Source organism: Oikopleura dioica, chromosome XSR (assembly GCF_907165135.1).
Source record: "Oikopleura dioica chromosome XSR, OKI2018_I68_1.0, whole genome shotgun sequence".
Classification (NCBI taxonomy): Eukaryota; Metazoa; Chordata; class Appendicularia; order Copelata; family Oikopleuridae; genus Oikopleura; species Oikopleura dioica.
The window spans coordinates 6,900,695-6,922,019 of record NC_137294.1 but is presented as its reverse complement, the minus strand read 5'-3'; the positions used below and the strand labels follow the sequence as shown (position 1 = coordinate 6,922,019).

At 43.6% G+C, this 21,325-nt stretch overlaps 3 protein-coding genes across 6 annotated transcripts; 1 reads left to right on the top strand and 2 right to left on the bottom strand.

The window, feature by feature from the left end:
- Window positions 1-88: 88 nt before the first annotated feature.
- LOC145708626 (protein strawberry notch homolog 1-like) lies at window positions 89-12,946 on the bottom strand. 4 transcript variants are annotated; one of them, XM_081786318.1, is made up of 16 exons: window positions 12,857-12,946; window positions 11,047-12,348; window positions 10,523-10,696; window positions 9,706-10,483; window positions 8,853-9,663; window positions 8,399-8,780; window positions 8,114-8,359; window positions 6,891-8,072; window positions 6,594-6,844; window positions 6,275-6,549; window positions 5,998-6,232; window positions 5,723-5,908; window positions 5,511-5,681; window positions 1,174-1,357; window positions 998-1,129; window positions 89-710 (listed from the first exon to the last, which is right to left on the bottom strand). In XM_081786318.1, the coding sequence occupies exons 1-16, from the start codon at window positions 12,891-12,893 to the stop codon at window positions 430-432; spliced, it is 6,627 nt and encodes a 2,208-aa protein (XP_081642444.1). In that variant the 5' UTR covers window positions 12,894-12,946; the 3' UTR covers window positions 89-429. The 4 variants fall into 4 exon arrangements, with proteins under 4 accessions (XP_081642444.1, XP_081642445.1, XP_081642446.1 ...); XM_081786319.1 differs by having other exon boundaries at window positions 12,863-12,946; XM_081786320.1 differs by lacking the exon at window positions 11,047-12,348.
- LOC145708627 (uncharacterized) lies at window positions 2,836-5,432 on the top strand. The gene is made up of 9 exons (XM_081786322.1): window positions 2,836-3,196; window positions 3,245-3,752; window positions 3,937-4,074; window positions 4,116-4,202; window positions 4,249-4,485; window positions 4,554-4,673; window positions 4,717-4,894; window positions 4,933-5,076; window positions 5,139-5,432. The coding sequence occupies exons 1-9, from the start codon at window positions 2,994-2,996 to the stop codon at window positions 5,228-5,230; spliced, it is 1,707 nt and encodes a 568-aa protein (XP_081642448.1). The 5' UTR covers window positions 2,836-2,993; the 3' UTR covers window positions 5,231-5,432.
- A 12-nt stretch (window positions 12,947-12,958) lies between the features above and the next one.
- Window positions 12,959-21,009, bottom strand: LOC145709050 (small subunit processome component 20 homolog; the record flags this gene model as incomplete). The annotated part of the gene is made up of 7 exons (XM_081786734.1): window positions 12,959-13,150; window positions 13,240-13,623; window positions 13,661-13,839; window positions 13,882-14,302; window positions 14,344-14,866; window positions 14,909-15,251; window positions 15,296-21,009. Coding segments are annotated over 6 exons (7,440 nt in total), but the record flags the coding sequence as incomplete, so codon positions are not given.
- Window positions 21,010-21,325: the final 316 nt, after the last annotated feature.

The window sequence follows — 21,325 nt, the reverse complement described above, 5'->3', positions numbered from 1 at the left end:
TTCGCGCTCTTCCTTGATTTCAAAGGTTAACATGAACAATACAAATAAATGTACAAGAATCAGCATGGGACTTGTACATTTAGTTAAATTGGGATCGTAAATGTATTTTCTTGTGACCGCTCTTGACAGTAGAACCGGGCACGGCGTCATTCATCATTCCAACCTGGCACATAGACGAAATGTAGATTACGTCTAGGTCGAAATAACTAACTTTTTCCAAGACTGTTGACTGTAATTGAGGTTCAGCTGTCATTCATATTTACAGAACGAGACGCCGTGCCGGAGCTTCATGCCCACTCTGGTTTCAAACAATTCGATCTCTCTTGTAAATGGCTGAGCCACAAGGTGGCATAAATGCAGTCTCAGATAAATGTTTGGCAGCCTACTGTTAAATGATTTTTCAATTTTTTCTTTCATTCTTTGACGTTCTTAGAAGAAGTCGTCTTCTTCTTCCATTTCGTTTTCCATAATCATTTGGGCAGCAAGGCGCTCGAATTCCGCGTCGCGGGCCTCTTCGTCCATCATAGCGAACTCTTTCTGTCGCTGTTCTTCCGAGATCTCTTCATCTCGCGGCTCATCGAATCCCGACGATGAATTGCCAACACTTCCGACGTGTGGTGAAATCGCAGCACCGCTTGCTTCGTTGATAACCTGTGAGGCCATGAGTTCCAGCTCGCGGTCTCTGTTCATAGCCTGAGTTTGAGTTGGAGCTAAAAAGAGAGTTTTGAATTCGACTTTGATATTTTTATTTGCGATTATTAGCTTTAATGAGAGTAATCAATAGGAAATAGTAAATATTCCTAAAAAATAAGAGAATCAATAGTGTTCTTATTAATCCGAAGTTAAGGATAGTTTGGACAGCTGACTGAACATATTTCATAAAGGGTGGATACTTGATCAGTGTCAGGCGCATTCGTGTAATTTTGTTATTGAGAAAATAAACACTTGAGGAAAAAGTTATTCAATAATTACTCCGTCGCGAGGGTTAAAGCTTTACCTGGTGCTGCGATCTCCACTGGTACTTTCTTCTTTCGCCCAACTTTCGACTTAATCTTGGGCTTGTTTTTCTCCTGGATCTTTTCGAGTGTCTTGACGAGTGTCTGTGCGCAGTTGGATGGGATGAGGATTCCTAGACAGAGTGATTAAAGCAATCAAAACAAGTACGCAGCATACCGACAACGCGCACTCGGTCGCTAGTACGAAGACGGACGACTTGGATGCGGCTGCTCTTATCCACTTGATGGAGAATGTCTGTAACATTGTTCCAGACAGCCAAAACTGGGCCAGTAAGAATAAAAAGCTCTAGCATTCGACGACCGCTCAGGCACCCTTCGACAAGTTCTTCGGGACAGTGACCCTGAAATATTACTTTAAAATCTAGGAATACGTCAAATGAGAACAACGAAAACGTCAACAAACGGAACTTGTTCGATAGGAGCGAAGACAATATCAGTCTTTGTACAAAGCACAAGATTAGGAGCATGCTGTTCGCTTTAATTGATGGTTTATCTCGAAAACTTCGGGAAAATTGGCCCTGCTGATTAAAATTTCACAAAGAGCGTTATTTTTGGCCAAAAACTACTCATCGTATTTAATCGAGTTTCTGTCGAGGACAATTGTTCTGGCGGAGGTAATCATTTACATTTACAAATAAAGAATGGGGCGACGGTGACTACTGGCAAGATCAAAATTTAAGTGCTCGAATAATCGATCTCTCACTCGAAAGTAGGCTGCTGCTAAATTAGCGGTACATAATGAAATAGAACATAAATCATTAATCACGGCTAGTAGCCATCAAAAATCTTCTAAAAGTCGTAAACGCAAAGAATTTCGCTAGGCATGATATAAAAGTTTACGATGTTTTAGGCAAGTTTGTCAATGTCAGGTAGAGCACTGATCGGAGAACAAAAAATTACTCGGCTCACTTTAGAAACAAGTCCCAACCCTAATCACGTAATGTTGTGATACAACGTCAGGCAGTGATAAATAATGCCTTGAATTTGATTTATCTGATTTATAAAATAGCAGCAAGACAAAAGTGGGACACACAGTGACTATCCCTCAATCGATTAATAATTTTCGCGGGGCAGAAAATTATCGATTAAAATACGCAGCCACTGTAAAGGACCGTTAATTAGGCTTGGTGCTCGTGCTTCTTGTTGTTAGTGAAAATCGGGCCGGAACCAGTTTGGCAACTGTAGCATCAAATCCCGAGCGCCCTCCGGCTAATTGAATTGTCTGTCAGGGGGTCACACGGGGGCCGCCATTCTGATCAGAAATGGCGAGCAGGGGGTCACTTAAAAATCGCTCCACCCGCGTTGAGTAGAACCTACCCAGCTCAACTCCGGCTAACAACGTGCTAGCTCTATCCAATGTCGATGAAGGTGGATAACTAAGCCCCCTGCGTTACTGTGGACAAAGGAGAACACGGGAGCAAGACAGGGGAAGGGACGAGGAGACGTCTCGCGCTACGGTTGGCTGAACACTCAAAACAGCATCTGGAAATAATGCTGCATACTAGGATATCTAGATTATGCATAATTAGGTGGTATATAAATAAGCGAGTGAATAGGAAGTCGGGGAGAAGATAGAGAGGGAAGGAGATCGAGGAAGCGAGGCGTCAGGTCGGGGGGTCTTGAGATCATCATAAAACATCCGATCGGGGGATTGCGGAAAGTGCGCGAAAATGGATTCAGCGGCGTGGGCGGTTGGTGACCCCCTTGTTCACGAGTTGATGTTGAGAGTTGAGTTGTGAGAGCGCGGACCCCCCAATCGGACCTCGCTCTATCTATAGCGTCCCCCGTGTATATCGCGCGCTCTCTCGCTGTTTGCCTTGGGTTTGCGCTTGGATATTGCGTAGCTCAGCGCGACCCCCGTATTGGTCTTCTGTCGATTACGGTGGGGCGACCCCCCGGTCCGAGCCTCCCTCGCGCCGCAGTCTCAAAGTTTTGTGCCACAAGCAGCCGCCACAGCTCCTCAGTACCAGAGAAAAAATGGAAGTCGACCAGGTCAGCTCGCCGCTCGACCTGAAGAGGAAGACGGAAGTCACTCCAGAGGTTGAGCCGGAGAAAAAAGCCAAGCTTGCTCAAGAGAATGGACAGCCAGAGAACAATGAGCTACCAATCACAGCAGAAGACATTCGAAAACTAAAAGAATTGCTTCGCCAGGAAGAGGCAAAGCTACTGTTAATCAAGCGGTAAGTGAATTATTAAAACAATAGCCCCGACTGAGCTGCTCGCTTTAGGATCAAGGCGTCGATCGCCATCCCAGAGCAGAAAAATGCGCGAGCTTCGCCGGCTTCTGCCAAGCAGCCGCTCAAGTTGCCTGTTTCAGTGAATAGCAACTCCACTGTGAACAACGGGTTGAGCAACGGGCACGGCGCCGGTGCCCAAGCCGCCAGCAACAGCAACATTTTAACCTCGAAAATTACGGCGGCGATGGGTGAAATGGGTAGCGCGGTGGCGGGAGCTGGCAAGGGCAAATCATCCAGCGAGTCGAATAATACGCACTCGAGCAGCTCGCACTCGACACAGTCGGGAAGCAAGCTCGAACAAGTGACTCAGTCCTTCGAGCGCAGCAAGTCGAAGCGCGAGGAACTGAAGAACGAGCTCAACCAGACGTTGAACTCGATCACGACGATGCCGCCCTGCGCACATCACGATGTTAACTTCTTCCCAACGGTCGCAAACGCCGAGTTCTTGGCGTTGCTTGGTCTGGAGAAGTGCGTCGGACGTCTCAAACGCGAGGAACAGGCGCGGGCTGGCTATTTACCGATCGGAGCAACTAATGGGAACACTCGCGTATAAACTGTTATGCTCCGATATTTTACGATGCGTAACGCGCTTCCCATTTACTCAATGAATACTAAATAATCACAAAAGCGGGGAAGCCTAACGTCCCCTTAATTTCCGAGTAGCTAAGGAGCCCTGATAAAAGTCGAAGAAAGTGGAGGCGAAAAGAATGGAGTGTTCCAAATGCACGCGTGATTTCTCGCCAAGCTGGAAATATGACCAAAAAGGTCGTTTATTATGCACTAAGTGTATTAATACCGAGGAATTCGAACGGCAGACGATTGTAAGTGTCGTCCATTGTAAATAGTTATTAACGAAATTTAGTCTCAAATAAAGAAATTCAACAATTTCTCAGACTTCTGGGAAAAGAAAGAAGAAGAGCTGACCGTCATTGAGTTGCAGATGGAAAAGGTTGAGCGCGGTGCATTTTAGGATTAGGCGATAAACTATTAATTAGGACCAAAAGGAGCTGCGGCAACAACAAATAGAGGCCGAGAAAATCCGCCAGGCCAAATACCGCCAGCAAGAAAAGGAAAGGAAGAATAATTTGATGAATGGCGACATTGCAGGCGTCAATAGAACCGCCTTGGAAAATCTAATGAGATCGGTGAACACTGGCAACCGACATCGCCCGAAAGGCAACAATATCGGACAGGCGTCGACACTCATGAATCAAATAAACCAGATGACCCATGTAAGTCACTACAATTTGCTAAAGTTAGAGTCTCACAAATAAAAACACTTTATTAAAATCAAACTAAGGAGCAAACTCTTCAAATGATTCATCGACTACACCAAATGTCGAATCCTTCGGCGGCGAACTCAACGATTACTGCCGATTATTTGGCGAATCTCAAAGTTCAGAAGATAAAGGAACAAATGGTAAGTGGCGTTTGAGAAACTAAGATATTGATCATTTTTTTAGATGGAGCAGCAGAAACAGAAAGAGCTCCAGAAACAAATGGAACTGGAACGCATTCGAAAGCAAAAACAACGAGAAGAGCTTGTCAGAAGCCAATTAGAACGACAAAGACAGCAACAACAGCAGAGACAGAACAACCCCTCGAACTCGGATTTACTGCGTGCTATTTCGCAGATTCAAAGTAACGACCTCTTATGTGAAAAATTTTAAATGGTTTAGATTTGACAAATTTGACGCAGCCAGCTCAAAACAGCTCACCTGCTCAGAACAGTGGTACACAAGTGAACCAGCAGCTCCAAGCACTGCAGCAACTTTTGGCTGCTGGCAACGCACAGCCGAATCTGCTTACAAATCTTATAGCATGTAAGTAGAAAATCTTTTAAAATAAATTGCTACTGTCGAATGAGCCGTTAAATTGTTTTCAGCTGGAATACTCGGAGGACAGAACGTCCGTAACTCCTCGCAGAACTACGCTGAGCTGCTCAAACCCCCAACTGCCCATACAAACAAACGTTGAGATCAAAACATTTCGCCCCAATTCTACAAGAAAAATGACCCATATAGAAGAGAAGAGTACTCCACTCTGAACTAGTCACATTTCTAGGCTGTATCATGACCGATTGCAATTATGTTCTATTAAAATTCTTCTTGATCACTTGAATTTTCACGTCTGTCTTTTACTTTTTTGCTCAAATTAAAAACAATAAAGGATGAAAACACACAAAGCCTCGTGTTGTAGTTGCTGGCTCTTGTCACACTCCAACTTATGCGTGTCCATTTATCAGTGTAACACATACCTCAGTATATTGATGGATGCAATTGTTGGCAGTTCCTTCATAGCACTCGCGCCAAATTTGAGCCATCGCACTTGGATTGACAGACTCATCTTGGAGTTTGAACTGCGCTTGCCAGTGGCTCATTTCAAAGGCTACTTCCGAAACAGAGTGATTCGGTCTAATGCAAACGAACTAAAATCGAAAATTATATATGCCACGATAACTAACACTACCTTGTCACCCTTTGGGTAGAGCATGACTGGCAGTTTGCCGGATTCGTCAACATAAAACTTTCCATTGAGTCGTTTACTCTGGTTGAGAGCATCAACCCATTCTACGCCCTTGAAGTGGTTAATCTTGAGCAACTTGAGTGTGCAATCCTCAGACGTTGTGAATACATTCTGTCCAACAACATGTAGCTTTCAGGGTTTTAAATATTATTTGAAAGCATTAAGATTTATCTTTATCTATGACCATGGGCGGCTAGCTTTATTAATGAGAACCCGACCTTATCGGTTGCATTACCGACGTCCATCACACCCTCGTCGAGGGTTCCATTCATTCGTGCTTCCGTCATAATATCGTCCAATGTCTCCGAGAAATAGTGAAACAATCCCTGTTGACAAGCAATCGACATTCCCAAAAGCCGATTCAAGAACTTCGAAACTGAGATGTCTCCATCGGTTCGCATTCGAGTCTTGCTTTCGTCTTTCCATACGAAAATTCCGATCTCGTAGAGAGCCCTGAACAGAGTTATTAATAAAGTGAGTGATTGATAGAAATACCGTTTCATGTCTTCTGTAAAGTTGCCGTGGTAGAACTCCGGAAATTTGACAGAATTGCGCTCCTCCCCAAGAATAGATTTGAGCACTAGATCAAGCGACTTTTTGCCATAGTTCGTATCGAAGTTGAATCGAGTAAGGTCGCCGTGCTTCTGGGCACTACGTCGATCGCCATGGGTGAGAGCTCCCATGGATTCCAAGCGACGCGCGACGACTGAGGCAAATCGCTGTTCTCCAGCCAATTCGGAGATAAGAAAGCAGTACTTAGGAGGACACACCTGAAACGCACAATTAAAACGCATCTTTCATCCTTAAAAATTACTTGATTGGAGCGGTGAGTACGTCCGAATTGTTGGACAGCCTTATCGGCTGACCATGGCAGTTCTAGGGTAAGGTGAAGTCGACGGTTCTGATTCGCGCATCTTCGATCACAGTGGAGTGATATCCCCGAGCTGGCTGCGTCGGAGATGATTGCGAAAAGCTTTTTGCCTTTCATGAAATTGTCTTTTTCAATTAGATTTATTTGTTCTAACGGCACATTAGCGGACTGTGCTCGATTTTCATACTGAACTCCTTGAAATAACATCGTTAATGGTTAAAATGAGTTTCTATTAGCTACCTTGGTCGGTAATAATTTGTCGATTCTTTCGGCCAGTCAATTCAGAAACCATTTCTGGGCCACCAAGGCCATCCATCAGCTCATCGAGGGCATTTCCAGGCAAATTGGTAATCTTTAATAGTTTCTCCCAGAGAGTCCTCTTCAAATAAGCACACTGCTCGATCGCCGCTGCTCGTTTGCGATGTTCCTCCGCTTCTTTGTCGACTTTGCGCATTTTGAAACCGGCAGCTCGAAAGTGATCCGAGATAGAGTCAACGCGAACGCGCTTCTTCGAGTCGCGGTTCTTGCCGTTCTTGATGGAAGACTCATTTTCCTCGTCTTCACTCTCGCCAAAGGCAGCAGTCAAATCACCAAGATCATCCTCTGGATCAGATTCCACATTCGAATCTGCAGTAGTAGTCATACTCATGTATCGAGGTTTTTTATCGCGTTGGTCTTGAACTTTCTCGGGCGAATCAGGCAAATCAAAGTTGATGCCAAGCTCTGCGAGTTTATCACGATCAGAAACGGGAAAGTGTGTATCCAATAGTCGTCTAAAAACACCCTTGCAGCTAGATACCATCTCGTTTAGTTCTTCTCCGTCTGCCACGATTCGTTCCATTTCTTCATTGGTTCTTTGTTCGCCAGTACTCTGCAGGCCGATGACGACGCATTGATTTTCTCTAACTGCTTTCCGTGCGATCTGACAGGCTTTGTTCACTTTTGCTGCCATTGTAAGGTATTTGAAGAACCTCTGGTGTGCGCCCCAAAACTGCTGCCACATACCAGGCATCTTGAAGTCATCACCAAGAAGACTGGCTGCCTGGGCAAAGTACTCCTTCGCGTCACGCCAGAGCTCTGCGGCAGCGTCGTACAATGTCATGAAGAAACCATCTAGGGGTACTTCTTCAAGATCAAATTCACAGCCTTCGAATGAGAGCTGACGTGCTAGGTAGACCCCTCGTCGCTTCATATCCATTGCCACCAGTTCCATGGCACCTACTCCAGCTTTGGTGAGTGCATCGACAAACTGATCGGAGCTTTTGAAACCAGTTCCGGCGCCCCAAAGTCCAAGTCTACTCATGTACGACATGTGCTTCGGCTCACTAGCACCTGTCGCAGAAGCATAAACAACTCTAGCTTGTTTCAATTGACGCTGAAGCTCAAGAACGGTCGTTCCAGTCTTCGAGGGCTTTCCATTTGCTAAATAGCATTAAACATCTTCAATTTGGCTTTCATCTTACCCTGGTATAAATTTTTGGCCTTGTGGCATTCATCGAATACAATTACTCCATCAAAATTGCGACCACACCAGGTGACGAGTTGATGAAGTCGAGTGGCCTGGGCAGCTTTTTTAGTCGTAGTACCAGCTTGGTGGCGCTCTCCGATGAGAGATGCGTAAGTGCCGAAAATGACTCCATTTTGAACACGGCCGTTTTCTTTCTCCCCGAGTTTATGTCCATATTTGAATTTGTGCAAGGGATATACATCTATAAAAAAATGGCTTGGTATAACACGAAAGAACATACTTATCATAGTTGCGCCTATGTCTGTCAAATCTCGAACAGAGTCATGTCTAAGATCGTTTGACACGGAGAGCCAAATTGCCTTCTTCCGGCCTTGCAACCAGTTATCGTAAATGATTCCCGAAATCGATCTTCCCTTGCCAACGCCGGCACCGTCTCCCAAAAGGAAGCCTTTTCTTTCGCCGGATGGATAGAAACCTGCGTGTTGTTGTGCTGCATAAACTACAGCTTCAAGCTGTAAATCAGAGAGCTTGCCTTCCTGAATGATATCAGAAGGAAGAGAGATCTTTGCGGTAACATCAGGCACTGCGACCGATGAAAGAGCAATGGATTCTATAACAGGATCTGGATGAGGCCTTCCTTTCACTTTTCGGGCACGGTAGGGCTTAAATTTGGTGTGTTTAATTGTGATGATAATGTGAATCCTAGCGAAAATTATGAAGTTGGCTAGACTTACTTTGAATGTTTCATCCCGACGAATTTCTGCCGCTTCGCGCAACATTTCGTACCGCTTACGCATTTCACTGCGTTGTTTTATCAATTTATCTTGTGCAGTAAGGCCAGGATGATATGGTTCAGCGGGTCTGATGGATGGGCTGTTTATTTGCATGGTTTTGAACACTGAACCGAGATTTGTTCCATTTGGGGTCGACGGCACGGGCGCGGATTTCTCCGGCACATTGGGCGTCAAAATTGAAGACGGACGTATGACCTGTTGTCGACTGGGCTGTATTTCTTGTAGTGACAGGCGGCGATTCGGTGTAGAGTTTAAAATCATGGGCGATTGAGATTTGACGAATTCAGCTGGCTGGGGGGTCTGGAGACGAATGACACGTGGTTTATTATTCGGGTCGCTGCTTTGGACAGTGCTCGGTACTTGAAGAACGTATTGCTGGATTACTGGTTGAATAGACGTAGGTTGGAGAAGTCCATTCGGTCCGAGTTGAAATATTTGAGTAGCACCTCCGTTAATCATTTGCGCAGCTTGAATAATTTGAATTGAGTTGAATGAGTTCTCGCCTGACACAGACAATACGCCTGACACTGGGCTTGATGCCACAGTTGTTGTAGAAGCTGTGCTCACAGCGCTCGTTGGGAGCAGTGTGAAGATTGTAGGAGCTGGGGAAGCAGCGTTGACGGATGATTTACGTTTCGTTCTTGGTGCTCTTACTCGGGGTGGTTTTTTCTTTAGCGGCGTCGGCGATACACCAGCTGGCCTTGGTTGGATCGGCGTATTTGACGTTTGGCTCATCAGTTGTACAGGAGGTCTACGAACAGAATTGGCCTTAAGAATAATAATAATTAACTACCTGTTTTCTTGCAGAATCAATGTTGGTTTAGGTTTCTCGTCGAAGATGCTGTTTTCAGTTTGAGAAGTAGACACCTCGTACTGTGTGCCAATATGATTCTGATCCGAATGACCATTTTCGAATAATTCCTGTCCGGCGTCGTCCACTGGTACGAGATTGACCATATTCTCTTCATCTGGCACAGAGTCAAACGGAGTAGGTTCTATCGCAGCGGAATCAATCGGACCATCAATTATCTCGTAGTTTTCCAGATTCAGTTCGTGCGTTTCGGGAACAAAGTCTTGCGACTCATTTTGCGATTCAACAATCAACTCGTTCGAATCATCTTGCGACTCCTCAATCACCTCTTCTGTCGTATACTCGATCTCCTGCGAGGAAAAATGCACCTGCTCGGGTTCTTCAGAAGCTGATGCGAAATCTGATGGATTGATTTCATCTTCCACGGGGACGCATCCACCACCTTTCTTTTCTTCTTCAATCGGGATCAATTCACCGACGATAGCTTCGAGTTGAGATTCAAGGGTCTTTCCATCCTCAACAGGAACAGGAATCGAGCCCGGATCAATTGATAGCATCGACTCTAATGTAGGTTCAGCTACTTGTTCTTGAAACGGAGGTTCTTCAATCACCGTCTCTTCGGCTACGGCCTCTCCAATAACGACTTCAGGCACTTGAATGTGCTCTTCCACTACTGTGTGCTCCTCAGTGGTGGGTACTTCGACATAATCGACTTGGTTTTCCTTGTTGAATGAAAACATTTCGTCGAATGCCATGTTGTCTTTAACAAGTTACTTTATATTTATTGAAATTGAAATACCGTTATCAAGAACCGCCTCTTCATTAGCGATTGGAACATTGACCTCAATACCGTTCTCTAGCGTCTCATCACAAGCGTCGTTCACTTCAACATTGTTGATTATCAGATCCTCATCAGAAGTTATAGTTGGTTTTTGCCCGAACATCTCATCAAACTCCTCGCATCTTCTGTAGACTAAATATTTCCGTCAGACCACGTCTCAAAGAATATGTCCCTAGCCCTAATTTTAATTAGATTAAAAGATGCTTCATGCGAATGCAATTCTGTAGAAAACTGCTTAATCTAAAGTCTATTTAAATATACACAAGCAAAACGGTCAATTTGGCCAGATTTTCGGACAGAAATTTAAGAAATCCGCTGAACAGTCTGATTTTCACCTTGGAAAGCTTCGAAATTGAATAAATACAGTAATAAAATGAAAAATTCGACGACAGTCATGGCCGAAAATTTGCCGAATTGCCCCTTTTTGCCTGTGAACTGACGAATATTTCTAAGAAAACTTTTCGAAAAAACTATCTGCCTACATCGCCGGCCATCTGCGGTATCGTGATCGAGAGTTCGGGCTAAATATTCATTATATTCCTCTTGGCATCCTATGCAAGTGATTGGATAGTCTTGGCCGTAATCTGCAAAATCTTGACTGCTAGACGCACGCTGCCGTAAACTACGTATAGAGTGTGTAACTTCGTCAATTCTTCGTATATTCATCTGTTTAAAGAAGAGCTCCATGTATGGACCCGGAGACTGCCGGGCCGGAGTTGTTTTAACTTTCACAGGCCTCCACTTCTTTAGTATGGCCGGTTTAGCACTGGTAACCCTTGGTTTCTTGATGATATTTCTGTCAATTCTTTCGATTTTCTGGTAATTCCGTTGGGAATGATGGCTTTTACTCGTCGACGGAATATTCTCGTAATTGGGTTGAAAAGGATAGCCTTGATTCGTAGATGGTATGTACTTATAATTCCGTTGAGAAGGATGGCCTTTACTTGTCGACGGAATATTCTCGTAATTGGGTTGAGAAGGGTAGCCTTGACTCGTAGATGGTGTGTACTTATAATTCCGTTGAGAAGGATGGCCTTTACTCGTCGACGGAATATTCTCGTAACTGGGTTGAGAAGGGTAGCCTTGACTCGTAGATGGTATGTACTTATAATTCCGTTGAGAAGGATGGCATTTACTTGTCGACGGAATATTCTCGTAACTGGGTTGAGAAGGGTAGCCTTGACTCGTAGATGGTATGTACTTATAATTCCGTTGAGAAGGATGGCCTTTACTTGTCGACGGAATATTCTCGTAATTGGGTTGAGAAGGGTAGCCTTGACTCGTAGATGGTGTGTACTTATAATTCCGTTGAGAAGGATGGCCTTTACTCGTCAACGGAATATTCTCGTAATTGGGTTGAGAAGGATAGCCTTGACCCGTAGCCAGAATATTCCCATATTTCCGCTGAGAAGGATGATCTTGACTCGTAGTCAGAATATTCTCGTTATTAAATTGAGAAGGATTGCCTTTACTCGTGGACGGAACATTCACGCAATTAGGTGGAGAGGGATGGCCTTGGCTTGAAGACAGAATATATTTGTAATTCCGTTGAGGAGGATGACCGTGACTCGTAGTCGGAATACACATTCTTTCACTCATCGTTCGCTGCGAAACTGCATCGATAATCGGTACGGTCTGACAACCTGGAGGTGCCTCAATGATGCTAACAGTCGAGCCTCTAGGAATTTGCAGCATGCCAATCGGGGTTCCCAGATTTTGCACGCTTGAAAAATCTAGCGGCTGACTGACAGGCGCATCCACAAAATCATAGATAATATGATTACCTAAATTTGAAAGTGATACTGAATTATATATATATCAATATTATCAATTGATTTATCAATATAAATATATATTGATAGAGAAATTAGGTTACTTTACGACTACTGAACTCGATAATCAAGTTTCTAAAATAGAAATTCTACTTTTTAATTCAAATTTTTATCGCGAAATCTAGAACTTATACGAGAAGTAGTCGCAAAATATTTTCATGCACGAGTCCTAGCTCTGGAGAGACATCCAGAGGAAATAAATTGATAAATGAGAGTATATTAGTCGTATGTAACATAGCGGTCACTATGTAACAAACATAAAATGTATCATGCGATGATCCTGACAGAAATATCTGGGAGTAAGATAACCTTCAATAACCTTTTTGATAAATGAAATGTGGTTTTGTCTTAAGTGCTTTGCGTTCACTATTCGTCGGCCTGCATTAGTGCCGTTTATTACTCTGCGAAGAAAAATGCAAAGAAAAAAAATTGATAAGTGTAGACCTGAATGTGAACATACCGGTACCTTGCATATTCTGAGAACCATTTTCCGACATCCAGATTCGGTTAACGCTCAGGAGATCAAAACCGACGTCTCAATTTCCTGAAAATTAGCGTCGCATTCACGCTTCTTTCAAAAATAGACATTTAATACAGTAGAAAATTAACTTCAAAAGGAAAGTAAAGGATAGTTCTTCATTTCTGTAGTTCTCTTTGCCTTTGCTCAAGCATCAGGAGTTGTGTGGACTTCACGGACATAATGACGGGCTTTGTCAGTGCTGGAACAAAGTTGCGATTCGTAGATAACAAGTACCTAAAAGGTTACGCTTGATTACTTAGCTCATGATCATCATCACCCGGTTTCGGCACGGACTAAATTTATTAACTGGCGGTGCTACTTACGGTTTAGGAACGAAGAAAGTCAATTTTGGAAAGAGCGGCTCCTCGTTCGACATATTATTCTAAAAAAGGGCGGTAAACAAATTACTAGAATTGAACGCAATTATGAACAGTCACTGTGATCATGTCACATTTTATCAAGGGTGTTCATTTTACTTCGTTTCTTTCCGCCAGACATTTTCATCTCCTGAAGGCGGCGTTTCCGCCTGGCCTTCTCTTTTTCTTGCTTGGCGATCTTCGCTAAGTTGAACGCCTCTGGATTCGTAACTGCCATCTCTTGCTTAACTCTTCCTCTTTTTTCCCTCCTGCTTGAAAGCGCGCTACGGGCAGTGTCCCAGGCTTTCGCAAACGCAACAGTACCAACCATCTTTTCGACAACGGTGGCACCTAAAAGAGTTCGAAACGAAAATTACAAAATCCAAACCTTTATGCGATAATTTCCGCAGCTCCTCTGGCGTTTGCCTAGAGTCTTCCTTCGCCGTCGCCTCTCTCGCTAGAACCTCCATCATCACGTGCAAGTGGGGAATTCTTTCGTTCTTATGCTTGTGGATAAACTGTATGAATAGTTCAATAACTAGCTCGCGACGCACAGTTTCTTTTGGCCTTTGAAAAATTTATTTCTTTTTCGAGAATTGAAGGATTTACCTGTCTGAATTTTCCTCAGCTGCCACGCCGTTGAGTTTCTGGGTAAGCCATAATAGTTCCGATCGTTTGCCTTCTTTTTCTTCGAGTTCTTGATCGTACTTTTTCACGAATTCGTCCAATATCCAAATAACTAGCAGTTTACAAGGTTCCATTTCTTCCCGTCCGACAAATGCACATTTAAACTGCAACACGCAACTTATAGCGACCGATCTGACCTTCGCATCATCCCAGAATTCTGGGTAGTCGCTGTTGAGTTCTTTCAGCGTCTTTCCTTTTACCAGCTGGTAAATAAGCTTGGCAGCACGCTCACGCACCCAGGAATGAGGATGACTGAGATGTTGCTCTGCTGCTCTTGAAAAGCACTCAATCGCTGACTGATACGACCTTTCGAGGTCAAAGTTTTCTAGTAATCCCTCGAGAGCTACAAAAGGGGATGAAATAAAGAAAACTCAGCTGAGTTACCGTCAAATAATGCAACCAAGAGTGCATCGTCGACTGATCCGAATTCTTCATTAGTCACCAGATTTTTAATCGCGTTGATCACTACTTCGATCTGTAAACTACCCTTCAGTTCTTCCAACAGAAATCCAATAAGAAGCAGCCCAAGTCGAACCTTTTCGGGGTCTTCGTGCTCCAAATACTCACAAGTAAGATTCGCGTAGTCCTCGCTTGGGTACTTAGATGTGAGCTCCTTCAAAACAACAGAGGCGTCTTCACGAACTTTAATAGATTCGTCTGTAGAGAACGAGGTAGCAAGGACCGTGAAGAAGAGAGAGCAGCGTGGACGCATCATTTTGTCTGGAAACTTTGAGACGACATGTCGAATACTAGCGATGACGGACTCACGACCGGTATCAATGCCATAGTTCGTGTTTCCGAGAAGTTTATTGATATATCTGTCCAGTACAGTCGGGCCGAGTGGGTAATCAATCAGGAATTGAATAAAGAAGTTTCGAGCAGAGGAACGCCCGGCTTCAGTATCCGCCTAAAAATGAATAACTACTGACCCAACGAAAAGCAAAGCTACCTGAATTGAAAGCTTAAATACTTTCGTGCTTATGTACTCCATCTCGTCACACACTTTATTCCTCTTTAGCATTGCATGTAAAAGCGGAAAAGCCGTAGCCTGCCTTTCATTGTTGAATAAGTCTTCCTCAGCATAGCCAAGTAGAACCAATAAGTAGTCGTCACTCAGTGGACCGTAATCAGACGAGATCAAGGCAGTAACAGCTTTGAATACTGCAGAGACATACTCCGAGTTAGATGCATTTCCACGGCACTGATTCTTGAGCACAAAAAAGAGCTTTTCTGCGAGCTTTGTGAACTGTTTCGAATCATGAAGGGTTGAAAAGCGGGGATTTTTAAGCATCCTTTAAATAGAAATTAAGCTTCTTTTATTCTAAATACTCATTACCTTTGGAGAAGTCTAAAGATGAACATGGCCTCGTCACTGTGCCTGTTTGAATCAAGCATATTAATGATAATGTGCAGTATTCCATCAAGCTTTTCTAGTTGATCGGAGTTTATCGAAAGATCAATCTTGTCAAACTTGATTCCAGAAATGAGTAACGATAGGGCAAATTGATTCAAATAATGTTTGTTCGTGATTTTCTTGTGCCCAGCTTTGACTTTTGGAGCGACGGTATCATTATCGTCCAGAAGAAGGCAACTTTTCTTTTGTGACTGGTCTTGCTTGCTTTCCGCACTTTCGTTTTGCTTTTCTTCTTCGGCAGCGTTGTCAGTTAGAATTTGAGCAGAGAGAATGATCAGATGATCACCAATGAATGCGTCATTAGATACCAAACCTTCGCATATCGCCTTCAATGCACTAAAGAGTGCCAAGTGATCTTTTAAATCCGTTGATTTTAGAATACGATCTTTAATTGGTTGCATCAGCGAGGTCAAGGCACCAGGAGAAACGATTTGCGCTAGACGTTTGTAACATCCGATCGAATAGTTCTTTCCCTTTGCTTCGGGTGTCTTCCCAACAATCTTTCCAATTTTTTTCTCTTTTCCTTGCTCACCGACGAGATCGCTGAGAAGAGTTTCCGTAATCGCCGGAATCTGCTCGTCAACAGCACCAGATTCATAGTCATGGCCATGAAGTAGCGCCGAGATAGACGCAATTTGGACATGCTTTTGGTAGCCACGCTGAAGACCCGCTTTGAGCTCCTCAATGAAAAGGCCGAACCACCTATCGCCGAGAATATTTAATGCAGAAACGAGCGCTTTTCTTGCAATCTCACGCTGAGAGAAGTTCCTCGATCGAAGCATATCCACAATTTTCAAAATTATAGATGGACAGTAAGATCGGATAGCTTCCTCGCCAAGAGTGCAAAGAACTTTAATCAGGGCAGAAGCTAGTGGAATGTGAATAACTTGCTCGTCTGCTTCTGCGTCCACATTAACATCTTCTCGGCGGGTAACCAGTTTATACAATTTTGGACGGACGACCAAGTGTAAATGCGTGTAAACTTTCTTGAGAAGTTGAATCGGGTACTTGTCTTCGGTAGACTTATCGACTTCCATCGTGTCATCATCCGCTTCATTATCGCTCTCCTCGGGCTCATTTACTATCTCGTCTGGTTCTTCTTCGTGATCATCGATAGTTTGACCTTCACTCGATTTCAAGGCATCGATTACCATTGGCTCGTCGCTCTCCTCATCGGATTTCTTTTCCTTCTGTAATTGAATCTCTTCGAACTCGCGAATATGTTTAATAGTGACGCCGCTCTCCCGAGAAAATCTGGTTACCGAGTAAATGAAATTATCGTCTAGCTTGTCCAGGGGCCAGTGGACAGAGTCCAATACTTTGCAAATGATTTTGACCGTCATTTTCAACTCAGCCTCATGATCTCGTTGAGGCATGATTGTGCGCTTCGATTTTTTGTCTGGTTCTTTTTGATCAGTCGAAACCTTAGAGTTCTTTAGCGCCAAGTTTAGCTGCATATCCAGGAGTCGTCGGTAAGTACTCCAAGGCATGGATCTCGCGATTGCCCCGACCACATCTAGAGCTTCTTCCAATACTGCAGTCTGACCACTTAATTTCGGGTCTAGCAAGGTGCTCAACACGATAGGAAACACGTATCGACTAGCAGCGATTCCTTTTATATGACCATCGTTTATATATGAAACAATGATCTTGTACCCATGACGTCTTTTGTGGTACTGAATATGTGTCACTAACTGGAAGAAGTCTTGATCTGGATCATCGTTTGATAGCCCAGAAAATTGTCCAAGTTCGGGATCAGTCGAGAAAAGGACCACCAGTTTAGCGAAAATACCAACATATTCGTGTCTTAACCTTTCGTTCCGAGACTTCAACATTCGCCGAATTTCAGGGAGAACAACACCCTTTATTAACTGCACGAAAAAATTAGAATCTTTTTGCGAGTCAATCTTTTCGATAATTGAGAATATCAGACGATTTGTGGCGGTTTGAATTGACATGTCATCCACACTTTTGAATTGATACAAGCAGCTAACCATGACGCATCTCCAATAGAGAAAGTTCTGGCTGAAGTCTGGCAAGGTATTTGCCTCATCGGTAAGCGAATTTATTGTGTCTATTCTCTTATCGAAATCAATTGGATCGTGAAGATGTTTTCTTACTGCATTGAATCCTCGAACGATTTTAAAAATACCCTCGTAGCTTTTACTTTTTTTGGATAGAGCCTCAAAGCAATTTACAAGCTCCATCCGTACCCCAGTCTCATCTCCGACTGTTGTGATGAGTCCAACAAGCTTACTGGCAAACAGACTCTGATCGCTCTCGTTATCCTCTGCTTTGGGTATTAGCTGTGCTATACTTGACAGTAATTCTTTTTTGAGATGCTGTACTCTTGATTTAAACTGATCAAGAATGATGAAAATGAGTTTAGAACAAAACTCTGGTTGGTCGATGTCGAGTGAGATGAGAATGATGAGCTGGAGTGTTTCTTTGTCCATTGCACCGGATTTGCTGTTCTCGATTGATGGTACAAAGTAATTTATTAGTATTGGAATGATTCTGTCGACAGCGTTGCGAAGAGATTCTGGCCAATAATCCTCTTTATCGGCGAAAATTTGAGAAACAACTTTAATGATTGACGCAACCACAGGTTTTCCTACGTTCGAACATTGAAGAAGAGAAACCAAATGATAGAGAACAGTGAATTCATCGAGCTTGAAAAGCAACATGTCTCTCGTGTATTCGGAACCTGCCCAAGCACAAACAAGACGATGTGTAGGTCCAACCTGGTCAATACTATCTTGCTTCATGTTGACAATCAAGCCACCAATCCATTTGAAGATGATTTCCTTTTCGTCTTCCAAATACGGTATTTTCGTCCGCTCGGAGAGGTCTAGCAGCGATTTGATTGCAAGGGTTCGTATATCCTTAAGTTGGCTCTTGCACATTGGACGCACATTTTCGAGGCTGAGTAAAAAGGCGGTGTAGTTTCCGAACTGGACCAGAGCTTTTAAAATCTGCACTCGGAAACTTTCCATAACTTCTTGACTACCCCAGTTCACATTGTTTATGATGGCGTGGATGGTCTGCAGTGTTCCAATTTGCTTCCCAAGTGGCCAACATTTTGATCCGTCGTTTGCTTCTATCAGGTAGGGCAGACATTGAGTTGACAGATCATAAAAGTTCTGAAGGTGGACAACAGCAGAGTCTGCGATTTGCCGGACAATGAACTTTTGGCGAACCTGGGCTGAATTCTTACCCGCCTTTTCTTTGATCTGCGAGAGCATTTTCCCGAAGGATATGCGCAGTGCATACGTTACAACTTGATCGTAGTCGACCACGTTGATCTCATGGTCAGAGGACATAAGTTTCGTGAATCTGGAGCGATAAGCACCATTGTCGCAAAGTTCTTGAAGTAAGACATGATGTCGAGCAGCCACTGATTTTTTGTATGCTGCCAAGTAATCCACTGCACATCGCTGAAGAACAAAATCCTGATGAAGCAAAAGCTCAATACATATTGCTTTAAGCTCTGGCTCGCGGTACAGGGAAGTAGGATTCTTGAACTTAGCAAATAGCTTGAGTACACTCTCAAGCATCTTTTTCGTCTTTTGACGTGATACTTTGGCCTTGTCTTCAGAGGAATTCACCAGTGGAAGAACATTTTGGAATTTGAGTTTGCGTACGTACTCTTCTTGATAAAAATCGAAAAACATTGGCATGATCTTTTTCGAAAATGGCTCGAGAAAGTCCGCAAGTGACTCAGAAATGCTCCAAACTTGATCTCGTATATTCAGCCAATCTGGTAATTCTTTCACTCCTTCTCTTGTTGGGCAAAATGCTGCTTTGAGGTCAGGGAAATCCACAAAATCTTTACAGTAGTCGCCTTCGTGACTTTCAGGAGCAGAAGTGATATATTTCATACTATTTTCCATGTGATTTAGCCAGAATTCCGCCGTTGATTTTCTATCACTCTCGAATTGCCGTCGAAGGTTATCCGACAACAGTTTTCTCGTCTCTTGGCTAAGAAGAGTAAAGTTGATCGTGAGCGATCCGTAGAGATAATATGAATAGATTTGACTTCCAATGCCCTCTGCGTGGAGCGCTGTTCCAATCTTTCGAAGGAATCTCAATCGATCTCTGTACGTGGCCATAGAGACTCCTTCTTGTTCTGCGTCCAGCAAAGTGTTGAAAATATCGAGTTGTTTTGTATCGTCGCAGATCCTGATCAGGATTTGCAGGGAGTAGAATCTAACGGCGTAATTCCAGTGTTGTAAATTAGGCGCGACTATCTTCTCTATCTTTTCTTTGTCGATGCCCTCAAATTTATATTGCGAATAAAAAAGAGCCGCTTTCATAGCTCTCAGTAAACTGAGATTGGCAGGACTCTTTTCTAAATCAACGATAATAGTCTTTTCAAATCCAGTGACGAAGTAGAGCTGCCCTTTGCAGTGGTCGGATATTTTTCGAATCTGTTCTTTGTAGTTCGCCAAGGACGCTATTTTACTTCCCAGGTGACTTAGAATGAACAGTGCTGGCCAAGAGAGCTCGGGATCGACTGATTTTTTCGATAAGAAGTTGTCTGAAAGTGCTCGTCGTGCTTCAGTAGTCATCGAATCAAAAATCTTGAACTGATGTTCCTCAAACATGCAGGAGGCATATCTTGTATTGATATATGCGAGGAAGAACGCGATAATTGTAGCTTGTTCAGCGGAACCACGAGCGCCTACATAAGCAATGTCCGTCATCAGGCTATTTTCCGAAGATGCGCCGTAATATTGAATTGCACAGCCGAACCAATCTTTCCCCACGATGGAATGCAATATTTGTATAATTCGTGTTCCCTGTTCATCAGTCATCAACGCCTCACGCAGATAAAAGATAAGATGGCCACGTGTTTGATTCCCAATTGGAATTATTGACTGCAGGAGAGCTCGTACAAGTTCAGTGTAGCCGAAAAATGACCTTTCGTCGTGACGGCTTTTGATGAATAAAAGAATTTTCTCCACGTCATATACACAAACACCGCCCTTGAAGTCGACTAGCTGCGTGAGGACCTCGATTCTTCTTTCTTCTTCCATAACGGTAGAGAGTAGAAGAGAAAGAAGATCTTTTGCTTTATCGCGGTGAATATGTCCAAAAATAAGTTCAAGCGATTTCTGGATAGTTTCGGAGGAACCCCGATCTTCACAGGCCAGGAGAGGCTTCATAACTGATTGAAATCGGGAGTCCAGTCCATTTTGAACACCACGGACAGCCTGAAAAACCAACATACCAAAGGCATCCCAAGTAGCTGACGACGAGTTATCTTCCTTTTGAAAATCATTAAATATTCTTGACCAGAAAGAGACATTATAGTTTGGAGTAATTGCGTGTTTACGAAGGAGAAACGCAAACGCATCGCCGGCAAATGACTGGATATAGGGGCGTGTGTCTTTTGTCACTAATTCGACGAAAGAACGCAACGTTCTGAAGATCTCTTCTCGGAGGTATCGCTGCGAGAGCTTGATTAGACGCGATAAGCAGGTGAATATGTGTTCCAAAAGTTCGAGATCCTGTGTTTTCAGAAGATCGCAAACACGATCAAATGTTTTGAAAAAGTATTTGTTGAAGTCCGATGCTAAGTCTGTCGACAAGGCGACGAAAAACTCAAGCAGGGCAGGTAATGCTAGACGACTTTATTGAGGTTTTTACGAGCATTTTTAAAAATAAAAGCTCATGGCAAATTACAGTTGTAAAGGTAAAACCAGTTCCTATTTTCTTCTAGATGTTTAAGCGAGATGTGTCGACATAGAGTGTTGAAAATCATGTCCTGGTTAACGATGACCAGAGCATAGCTGTCGACTTTTATTCCTAGTTCGCGCGTGAACATTTGGAACGGCCGGGAGAGGTCCAATTCCATCCATCTGACAATCGAAGCAACAAAAGCTGACTCCGCATCTTCTGCAGCGAGTTTTACAGCCCGATCACTTCGTAAACGATGAGCAGCAGATA

Excerpts from the sequence above, each read along its gene's own strand:
- LOC145708626 (XM_081786318.1), bottom strand. The coding sequence starts at position 12,893 with ATGTCGGAAAATGGTTCTCAGAATATGCAAGGTACCG. Across the intron at positions 10,484-10,522 it reads AGAGGCGGTTCTTGATAACG|ACAACATGGCATTCGACGAA; the intron begins GTATTTCAATTT and ends AACTTGTTAAAG. Across the intron at positions 5,682-5,722 it reads TCTACCCAAAGGGTGACAAG|TTCGTTTGCATTAGACCGAA; the intron begins GTAGTGTTAGTT and ends TTTCGATTTTAG.
- LOC145708627 (XM_081786322.1), top strand. The coding sequence starts at position 2,994 with ATGGAAGTCGACCAGGTCAGCTCGCCGCTCGACCTGAAGAGGAAGACG. Across the intron at positions 3,197-3,244 it reads AAGCTACTGTTAATCAAGCG|GATCAAGGCGTCGATCGCCA; the intron begins GTAAGTGAATTA and ends TGCTCGCTTTAG. Across the intron at positions 4,203-4,248 it reads TTGAGTTGCAGATGGAAAAG|GACCAAAAGGAGCTGCGGCA; the intron begins GTTGAGCGCGGT and ends ACTATTAATTAG.